General features: G+C 37.1%; 1 protein-coding gene across 6 annotated transcripts in view; it reads right to left on the bottom strand.

Moving 5' to 3' along the window:
* Window positions 1–1363: 1363 nt before the first annotated feature.
* NBN (nibrin) overlaps window positions 1364–11320 on the bottom strand; it is a 48831-nt gene continuing 38874 nt past the window's right edge. For all 6 annotated transcript variants that reach the window (XM_070075845.2, XM_089335501.1, XM_008255717.5 and 3 more), the window contains 3 exons: window positions 10388–10501; window positions 2760–2809; window positions 1364–1546 (listed from right to left, as the gene is read on the bottom strand). In XM_070075845.2, the coding sequence (XP_069931946.1) occupies window positions 1516–1546; window positions 2760–2809; window positions 10388–10501 (195 nt within the window). In that variant the 3' untranslated portion in view covers window positions 1364–1515. The remainder of the gene's footprint in view (window positions 1547–2759; window positions 2810–10387; window positions 10502–11320) is intronic.

Consider the following 11320-nt stretch of genomic DNA (forward strand, 5'->3'; position numbering starts at 1 on the left):
AGGATTGGTCAAAGGTAGAAGGTATTTTAGCCAGATACTACATGTGGTGACCTGCCTTGATTGCATATGGAGGAACACCAAGATCAAGCAACAATATATATTAATTTATGCTCTAATTTTCCATGCTTGGTCTAACGACCTAAAAAGGTAAAATTATTAGAGTGGTAGAACATGTAAGACCAGGAAGCTTTAAGTTTAAATGACTTTTTTTTCAAGCCTCAGAGTTGATTAAAACTTCATCCAAATTCTAATGTTCGGGGATGAAAGTCACTTGTATATGCAAGAAAATTTGAAAGAAGACACTGATTTTTTTTCTTACCATATCCCTTTAAGGTTTAACAACAACAGAGTCTCATTACTTCTACTTTATAGGCAGGAAAACCAGGACTCAAGAATCTCTACTAGGGTATGCTCAGCCCATTTAACACCACCAGAGGGATATACAAAGTCTTTTCGTTCTCATGACAGTAGTCACAAGCTTGATGAAGTCTTCCATATATTCTTCAGTTTCTAATACTAGAACAGTATGTGGCCGACATCTCAACTACTGAAGCATTTCAGCTGGGTCCCTTCAGTTTGAGATGACAACATAATACAAGAAAAAAATAAAAGTAAAAATTATGTTGATATGCCTATGATCTTACAATTATTAAATGAAAAATCACAAAGTGCAGAATACTGTATATGTTATCCTATTACTTGTACAAGAAATTACTGAAAAATTACATGCATAGGAATTTGAATAGGTACTAAAAATCTCTGGAAACACTCACAGGAAATAGGTACCATGGATTTCTTTTTTTCTGAGGGGTATCAAATAACTAGGACTGTAGTGGTAGGGAAATTTTGGTCTTTAACTGTGCATACTTTTAGACTTTTGAACTGTGACTATATTAACAATTCAATAAATAAAAAGCACATTTAAAAGTGAGAAAAAATTGGGGCCAGTGCTGTGGTGTAACAGGTAGAGCTGCTGCCTTCAGTGCTGGCATCCTATATGGGCGCCAAGTCCCGGCTGCTCCATTTCCAATCCAGCTCTCTGCTAATGCACTTGGGAAAGCAGTGGACAATGGCTTTGTCCTTGGGTCCTGCACTCATATGGGAGACCGGGAAGAAGCTCCTGGCTTCTGGCTTCAGATTAACCCAGCTCCAGCTGTTGAGGCCATTTGGAGTGAACCACTGGATGGAAGATCTCTCTCTGTCTCTCTCAGTACTCTCTGTAACTCTTTCAAATAAATAAATAAATCTCAAAAAAAAAAAAAAAAAAACCAAAAACAAAAAAAGAAAGAAAGAAAGAAAAGCTTAATTAGATGGTATGATAGCCTGAAAACAGAAGAATATTCAAAGTCACACAAGAAAGGAACAGAGTTTTGTGCATTTTATTTAACAAATTTAGGTCACAAAATGTTTGCAACTTAAAAATCTCTTCTATATACTATATTTATATATCCCAGTTAGCCTGAAGTAAATACTTGCTGGAAATATTTTTCAATAGCTTCCTTTTAAAACCTTCAGTTATCTTCTCCTTTTTGCATTAGGATTATATCTGTTAAGGAAAGAAATTAAATTGAAGGATATTTAGATAGGGATGGTCACTCACTTTTAAAGCTAAGGGCTTTCAAACTATAGCCACACTTTAGCCAATAGGATGAAAATAACAATTTTATCCTTAGGATCTGATATTAAGTACTGACATTATGTTTTTATTTATTCCTTTGATGTTGCTTGTATGACTATTTTTAAGACTGGAACATCATCAATATTTTAAAAAAATCCTACAAAGCATTAAAATTAATGAAAGCAACAGTTTAAAAATCAGGACGGGTTTATAATTCTTACAACATAGCTTGAAACAGATCCCACATACTTCTACCCCCAGCTGCAAAAAAAAAGTATACCATTTGCACAAAAGAGCACAATGAACCTAAAATATAATTATTGGTTTAAAAATTTTCTCCAGCATCAATTAAACAAATATAATTGGGCAACATGACAATCTCATTTACTACTTAAGAAAATCATTACTAAGCCATAATAATTGTCATCTTAAAAAAATCCATATTGTCTGTCAGTATTTTCAAAATCAGAGAATCAACCAAACTGGCTGCAGAAGGTATAGTATTTTGTTCTGTCTTAAGTAAGTTTAGGAAAATGTTACTTTCAGATAGTCTCTCCCTCCTATGTTTTATTAATATCTGAGTGTCAATAATTGTCAGATTTGTTAGACCTACAAGAATGTTGAAAATGTGCTAAATCAGAATTAAATTTTAATCACCCATTACAACTCCTCTAAAACCTCCCACAAAAATCTGCTTTGAAACTCTAATCCAGCCTTCTGTTTTTCTGCATGAGCCAATTAAAATTAAACAAATGGTCTGGCATTTTATTTGTCTTAATTCAAAACCCATTCATTCATAATGCTTCTGAGAGCTGAAAAAACCTCACAAGTTTATAAGCCAAGTTCACCAAGCTCAGTAACCTGCCTTTTGCCTGAATGACCCCACACAAATTTTAAGTACTTTGTGATACAGAACAATTGCATCAACCCCAAACTGCAATGCTATATCCAGTGAACCCAGTTATGAGGTACTCAAGTAATACAAGGAAATAGCTATGTTAAAAATAAAACATTCCTCTGGTGAAGGACTAGGTATCTACATGGAGAGAAGGAAAAAAATTTAATCTCTATGAATAGCAATGAATCTACATACATTTTTGAAAGCAGAAAAGCATACGAGAAAGCTGAAATCAAACTTTACCTAAAGAGATCATCAGCAAGAGATTCTTCTTTTGCCTGCTGAATTTGTACCTGTCGAAATTAACAGAATTTCAGAATTTGCTCAAGAGTGAATATAAAGTTCATGAACATCTAGATTGATAGGTCACAGTTATCTTTGAGATTTCCACACCAGCAGGTCATCATGTCTTCCAGCTCTTGCCTCCATCCTGTCTCCACCTTCAACAGATCCTTTCTGTTTTCACTTCATGCTAAGATTATTGCACAAGTGCTTTAACCAAACAACTCTCATTATCCTGTCTCCTCTTACAGGTAACCAACACAGATTGCTAGCTCGTTGAATTTCTAATCAATGTTTCAGCAGAACCCTTTTACTAAATGAAACGTCAGTGCTTTGGAGTAAGACCACTGATGACTTGAGAAGGCAGTATTTTCCCACTGGCAAATGGGCTCCCTTCTGTTTGGTCCCAAATTGGGATGTTGAAGCCGCTGCTGAATTACCCCAGCCAGACAGTAACTGTAAACACAAAGTCATCAAGCCACTAGCATCTTAGAAAGTTGGGACTGGAAAAACCGTGTGCTGAGGACATTTTCCTCAAACCCAGCTGTGATGCCATCATTTGCCATCCAAAACCCTTCAATGACTTCACCACCCCCCTACTAAAGAAAACAAACTTTGGAGTCTGACCCTTAAAATGTAAAAGTCTCCTTATAATCTAGCACCAAGTCACTTTTTCACTTCTCATCTGACTCTTCACAAACCTGTATGTCTTTAAAACTGAACCACAAACCAAAAGCAACAAAACCCCAGAATCACCATGATTTCTTTATGACTCTTTCTCTTCTTTCGTTCATGTTTCCATCTCTGCCCAGATTGCCTTCTTTTTCCTCCATTCCACATTTTACCATCTCACAATGTGCATTTATTCAGTAATGATGTAGTGGCTACTATGTGTCAAGGAACATGTTCATCACTTCTTTAAAAAAGGAATCCTGATCTCTTTCATTTAAAAATAATGCCTGCTATGAAGAACTTACCCCCAAATTCAGCTACAGAATTCTTACTTCTACTTCTACTCCTAATTCTACTTAAAAAACCTTGTTTCTTAAATGCAGGTGCTGTTTATTTTCATTATTAATAATTTACACTTATACTTCCAGATATTATTTTAAGTTTTTATCTAAGAAAATCATTTAATCTTCATGTAAGTTCATTCCTATTTTTACACTATTTTCCCAAAGGAACAGAAGCTGTAGGTTAATTAATTTGCCAAAGGCTAAAGAACTCAAATGGAATATATGAGATTTGACAATGTCAGCTGTTAAACTGCTGCTGAGTCTTTTTAAAGAGCCTACAAGGGTACCTGTAGGAACTAGATCTATTCATATAGTGAAACATCAAAATGAAATTACATCTTTTCACTTTTTTCTAACAAGGATCACAAAATATGAATGGAAAGACACATGATTTCCATAAAGCAGCTGTGAAAAAAGCTGCTGGTATCATTATTCTGCATATTTTTAGAAGCTTTCTGGATGCTAATTTTAAATATGTAGAACAGTATAAGAAAAAAAGTAAAAAGTCTTATTTCATATACTTTAGAAAAACATTAAGCAAAACAGCATTAAGAAATAGAACTACCTCATATTACTAGCATTTTTCAATGGTGTGAGAGAACCCAATTCAGAGAGACTTTTAAAATGCAAACCAGTTTTGTACAGAGTTCAGATAATTACTATGTCTGATACGCAGAATGGAAAAATCCTAAATTGAATGAAACTTCAGGAATTGACTCCATCAGTAATGAAAACCAACACTGGTTTGCAATGGAAGTAGAGCAAGAATGACTCAAAAAGAACAAAAGATAGGGAATACAGAAAAGGAGTGTGTGTGTAGGGCATGGGTGAGGGCGTCTTGGGAAACGAGCAGTCAATACAGTAATTCCTTCATGTATGCAAGCAATAGCTAGGCAGCAAAAGTCAAGTCTTAGGGTAAATTTCACTTAGAGCACCTAAAATCATTCTGGCAAAAAGAGATTAGGTAGAATAAATCTAGAACACAGCCCTTTTTCTTTAATTCCTAATGAAATAAATAAAAATAGAAAAAAATAGCTGCAGCACTATCATTCTCTTAACTCCCCCCTTTCCAAAACCATTCAATCAAACAATATCTAGCAGTGGAGATCAATTAAGGAGAATATGACCCTATACCAAAGACTTTAAAAACATGGCTATGTAAATTAAAGAACCCAAAGATTCTGATACAAGTGATTCCTCACATTGTGCCAAACCACTGAATAGTGCTCTAGAACTGGTCAAAACTTAGAATTCTTACTAGTGCCTCAAATTTCAGGAAAAAGTAACCTGAGCAGGGAAAGTAACTACTGTCAGGCTGCTGAGCCATGACCAATGGCATGGGGAGGTAAGCAAACAGGTTGTTGACCAAAAGCAGAGGCCCGGGGACACCTGACAAATTGGGTCAATTGCCTAAATACTAAAATGCGAGGTTATTCTTTTTGTGGGATAGAGAATACTGCCTGGTACAGGAGACAGCTAGCTCACCCTTTCAGTAAGAGCTTCACACAGCACAAGCTGAGCCTCCTTTCCCCAGTTCCATGCATTCAGGCAACAGAAACTGGATGGGACACACCGTGTGCCTTGCACTGAGCAGGTGGTCATACTGATGGTGGGGCAGCAGAGTAATTCTATTCTTCAAGGACAAGCTAAGAGAGTTGAGAGTAATTCTGATTACATTCAATGTCTGCCCCTACCCTCCCCCCAAAAAAAACTGACTTTAGAATGTAACCCCTGCATAAAATGTCACACGGTGTTTTACACAACAGATTCTTTACACAGCAAAAAGAATGATGGAACAGGGACATAAGCCTCAGCCATTTTAACTCCTTGCCTGAAAGTAGATAAAATCCCATTTTACCCCTTATTTCTGCCTTCTATCAAGAGACCAGCTCAGCCTCATGCCCTGTACTGTTCCCTACCCTACCCCCTGCATTTTTTTCCAAGTTCGAAAGCCTAGGAAAAACCTGTATGGAGAAACTCACCTCTGCCTATTAACCCCTCCCTCCGGACCCTAGAGGATTGCGCTCTCTGCCTTGTGTTCAGTGTGGGTGCACCTCAGCAGTTTTCCACCTCTGTGAGTTTATTATTCTTGAATAAATTAATTTTGGCTGTGAGTTATTATCCTGCCTTCTCTCTGTTCTGTTTCCCTTTTCCTTACACATAATTTCTGGATAGGATATTTCACTTTAAAAAACTGAAGATGAAAGCAAACTGCAAAGCTACTCCACATACTAGAAGGGAAAAAAGAGATACTGGAACAGAACATGCAAAAGATAGATTAAGAACCTAGTCTGTAAGAAATAACAGCTCAAGAACAATAAATAAATAAAATTAATGAAATTGTGAAACAAGAAAAAATGTTAGGTTAGAAAAACCCCAATTAAAAAAGGAGAAATGCTAAGTAAACAAACTGAACCATAATAACATCCTTTCGGAACTAAATAAAATTATGAATAGTTAACATTGTTTCCACTGATAAAAATGCTTTGTTTAAACTTTTTTATTTTTTAATTTATTTGACAGATAGAGTTAGACAGTGAGAGAGACAGAGAGAAAGATCTTCCTTCCGTTGGTTCACCCCTCAAATGGCCACTACAGCTGGAGCTACGCTGATCCAAAGCCAGGAGCCAGGTGCTTCCTCCTGGTCTCCCATGTGGGTGCAGGGGCCCAAGCACTTGGGCCATCCTCCACTGCCTTCCCGGGCCACATGAGAGAGCTGGAGTGGAAGAGGAGCAACCAGGACTAGAACCCGGTGCCCATATGGGATGCCGGTGCCATAGGCAGAGGATTAACCAAGTGAGCCATGGCGCCAGCCCAATGCTTTGTGAATAGTATGTTATTTAATCCTTAGAGCAAGTATATGAAATAGAGGTACTATTATTTTTCTCACTCTGTACATGAGGAAATAGATGCACAAAGTTAGATATTTTGTCCTAGGCCACACATTTGGTAAGGAACAGAATACATCTGAAATCTGAATGTAGTAAAATAGCTTAAGAAAACCAGTGAATACAAAAGAAACAGAAGTTATGCCTTAAACGTAGAAAGCCCAGCAAATATAAACAATATTGTAAAAGATACAATAGAGAAGTTCTTAAAATGAAGAAGAACTATACTTGAAAATCAAAGTACTATATGGTACTCCAGGAGAAACTAATGAACTATACTTGAAAATCAAAATACTATATGGTATTCCAGGAGAAACTAATGGAGAACAATCATCACTGAGCAATTAATAGATTGCTATTAATTTTCAATCTTAAGAAGGAATACTGCAGACATGCAAGTCACCTGGAAAGTGGAAAAAGGACTATTATAAGGTAGAGGATGGGAGGCAGACAGTACAAATAACGTCTTCCCTCTTTATGGCAGGAAGCCAACAGTGCCTAAAACTGAAGCATACAGTTTGAAATCAAATATTGAGTACAACCTCCCAGTGTTTCTCCTATTTCCTTCCCTAGTCTTAGAGGGACCTCAGTAGACAGAATACATGTACACAAAATCAGCAAAGCCTACCATTTAACTTCTTTCTACCAAGCTCCCTCCCTTCTTAGTCCTCTGCCTCTCATCCCTCATCAATAAAGAGATGTCTAGAATATTGTTTCAGTTTTAATTCTTCATTCAGTCTTTTGTGTACTATCGTAATTCTTTAGTATGTACATTTATGAAATAATAAAGTCAACTGTTCTTTCAAAAGAGGAAAGGAGAATGTGACTTCCACTCTGATTTTTGGACATTAAATCCAAGTAACCTTCCTAACAACACTACTTTTATAAGCGAATTTTCCAAGAACATTTATTAAAAAAAACCAATTATAAAAGCATTTTAAGAAATGAATTCTTAAAGGATACACTACACTCACAACAAAGCAAAATAAGGAAACTTAAGAGGTTAGCCAGTACGATAGCCAGCTTCTGTCTTGCCCTGTAGATAGCTGAAAACCATGAAAAACCTGTGCTCTCTTGGGTGCCTGTAAGGTGTAGAAGTGACAAAGAAGAAAATCCAAGGAGAGGACTCTAACAAAGACTCAGCACCAGAGTGGGGGAAAAACAAACAAACAAACAAACAAAAAAACAAACAAACAAAAAAACCCTTAAAGCACAACAGAGAAACAGAGAGCAAAGAAACTTGCCTGTTGACTCTAGCACTTGGTAAAGGAAAGAAAGAAAAATCTCACTTCAGGCTTCTGCTCCCAAATACACACTAACCTACCTAAGTGATCCCAAAAATAATCACAACAGACTGTGAAGTAGACTCAAGACCGGCAGTCAGAAACACAGCTTTTCTGGATGAAATAAACCTGAACTCAGAATTCAAGAAAATACCACAGATAAAATTCCAAGGAAAATGATCAATTCACAGTGTAAAGAAAAGGGGACATAAACAAAGAGGAGACAGGATACTAATTCACAGCCAGATCAAATTTATTCAAAGAAAATACAATCAGAGGTTGACCAGCTGCCAGCATGCACACAGACCGAACATGTGGCAGAGGGCCCAGACCCCAGGGCCTGGGCTTTTTTATATCTCAGGTGAGCTAGGGATGGGGGCAAGGGGCAGTAGGCAATGAACTGCTTCATACAGGACTGCTTCCAAACCTGGGGAAGAACAGCAGGATGTGAGACTGAACTCATCTCTTGAAAGATGGCAGGCCTAGCAAGAACCTAAAATGGCTGAGACTTATATTTTTGATCCCTCACACAGAGATTACAAAATAGATACCCAGAAACAAGGCAGCCTAAGAGCAGAAAATAGAGCCACAAATACTTTAGGTATTGGTCTTATAAAGCAAAGAAAACAGTAACTTAAAAAAATCAGCAAGGAACCAGAAAATTTAGAAAGAATGTAACAGACTTTCAGTAATACAAAAAAATACATAGGCTAAACGATGACTCAATGGATTGAGGAAATAGCAACCAGAGTTGAAGACAGAAGTTGTACACTGATGACAACCTGAAGATACTACCAAAAATAAAATGCAGTGAAATAAGGAGATGAAATATATAGAAAACAGGTCAGGATACATGGGAGTGAACAAGTGAGAAAACTTAACTGATGCCAAATTGGAATTCCAGAAGATCACAGAAACAACAAAACATGAACTCTTGGGGTTCTAGTAATGTTTTGTTTCAGTTTGGATGTTGGTTATGTGTGTGATCAGATGACATAAAAGCCCTCACTCATCTGTATGCTCATGCGCATTTCTCAGTAGGTATGCTGCACAATATACAGGAAAACTGTAAATGAGATATCTTCAGATTTGTTTAATGAAATTCCTAGATTTAGAAGCAACAGTCTATCTATATTATCACCAATTTACCTGTAATAACCTACATACCTTGAGGAGTCAAGTGGGTCCATAGACAGGCTGGTCCCCTAAGATGGTGCCAATGCTTGCTTTTCTCAAAAGTTATCTTTAGCAAGATCAAACTGCTGAATCCCTCTGCATGTTTCCCCCCTAAAAATAACAAAAGCACCTATCCCACTCCTTGGGAGCTTCCAGTTTTATCATGAGAATAGTAAGCGAATGGTGATTTCACCCTTCTGAGTTCCCAATTGTGAAAACGGAGGTTAGCAATCCCCCTTCTGATTTGTTTGTTTGTCTTATCATGTGCAAGCCAGACAGGACAGACAATTTTACATATCCAGCCTTTTGATGGGTTTTGTCCCTACCTTCTATCTGATTGTTAGCTACTGTTCTCGTTTTTTTTACCCCCAAAGTGTGCTTAAAAAGACTAAGACCCTCAACAAATAGTATGAAGGAAAAAGAAAAACACAAAAAACACTGTTCCTCAACAGTCAAGACAGGGCTGTTTAGTATAGGGTTAATCTTATGAGTATAAAGTTAACTGCAAAAAGAGCTTTGTAAAAAATAAGAATGGAATGGGAGAGGGAGGAGGAAGAAGGGTAGGAGTATGAACGGGAGGGAGAAAGGGTGGGAATAATCACTATGTTCCTAAATTTGTATATATGAAACATATGAAGTTCGTATTAATAAAATAAAATAAAAAATAAGGTAAAATAAATAAAATAAAAACAGGCTATGCAACATATTAAAAAAAGGCTCAGACCCTCTCAGTTCAGAGGGTTTCTGAGTCTCTTGGAACCCCTCTCCAGGCTGCTTCAGCAGGAGGTCTCTGACTTACACAAATCCCGTTTTTCTCTCTGCCTTGTCCTCCTGGAAATTCTTCTTTCACACAAGACAAAGCACTGAGGTCATCTCTCTTCACTGCCATTTCAGCCCTAACAATATGACTACATGCCCATACTTTTTTATTATTCTTTAGTTTGCTTTTAAACTTTTGTGGTTCAGGTTTTTTCCCCTGTTTATATTAGAATGTAAACTAATCTACTTGTTTAGGTCCCACTTTTTTAATTTAATAAAAATAAATCTAAAATTTCCTTAAAGAAGTGTTATGAAAAGTACAGATTAATCTGAATACTTCATATATCAAGGAGTTTCCTGAATGATATCAGTTCAATTATCTTTTTTGGCCTGGGTTTAAGAATTTATTCTTAAGAAACCGTAAACATGCAATTTAAACCAGTTTCTGCGCTTCACTTGCAACTAACCTCCATTTCCTGCCTTAACCACTCTTCTAATTCTGTGTTCTTTCGAGCATTATGAGCTATTAGATCTGATCCTCCGATGATGTGTGGCAGTTTTCCTGCTCCAGGAAATGTGACCTGTTAAACAGTAAAAGTAGTAAGGTTAAACATATTAACAAATTATGATCTATTTTTTAAAAAAGCTTAAAAAGCGGAGATTGCAAATCTTACATGTCAGATATTTATAGTCTATAAACAAAAGTCAGAAAGAGGTAACTCTGAGCTAAGTGCATCTATTTTCACCCTTATCTTTTCTAGCAATTACTGTTATCTAAATTGAGGTATGTCACTAGGATTTATGTGCAAAGAAGATTCTAAGATTTTTTTTTAAAGATGTATTCTATTTATTTGAAAGGCAGAGTTAGAGAGAGAGAGAGAGAGAGAGAGAGGGAGGGAAAGAGAGACCTTCCACTCGCTGGTTCACTCCTCAAATGGCTATAATGGCCACGGCTGGCCAGGCCAAAGCCAGGAGCTTCATCTGGGTCTCCCATGTGGGTGCAGGGGCCCAAAGACTTGGGCCACCTTCCACTGCTTTCCCAAGTGCATCACCAAGGAGCTGGATCAGAGGTAGAGCAGCCAAATCGGCATCCATATGGGATGCTGGTACTGCAGGTAGAAGTTTAACCCAGTATGCCACTATGCTACTGCTCTAGCCCCGATTATAAGTTTTAAGTGTGGAGTATTTAATTCAAGAATGGCTTTAGCTTACCACTTAGCAATTAAAGCAACTCTAAGTAAACACATATACTGTAATACAAAGCACCATACTTTTTTTTTCTTTTTTTTATTTTTTTTATTTTTTACAGGCAGAGTGGACAGTGAGAGAGAGAGAGAGAGAGAGAAAGGTCTTCCTTTGGCGTTGGTTCACCCTCCAATGGCCGCCGCGGCCGGCGGCCT

Source organism: Oryctolagus cuniculus, chromosome 6 (assembly GCF_051225735.1).
Source record: "Oryctolagus cuniculus isolate XC-2025 breed Fujian yellow rabbit chromosome 6, ASM5122573v1, whole genome shotgun sequence".
In the NCBI taxonomy this organism is placed as follows: Eukaryota; Metazoa; Chordata; class Mammalia; order Lagomorpha; family Leporidae; genus Oryctolagus; species Oryctolagus cuniculus.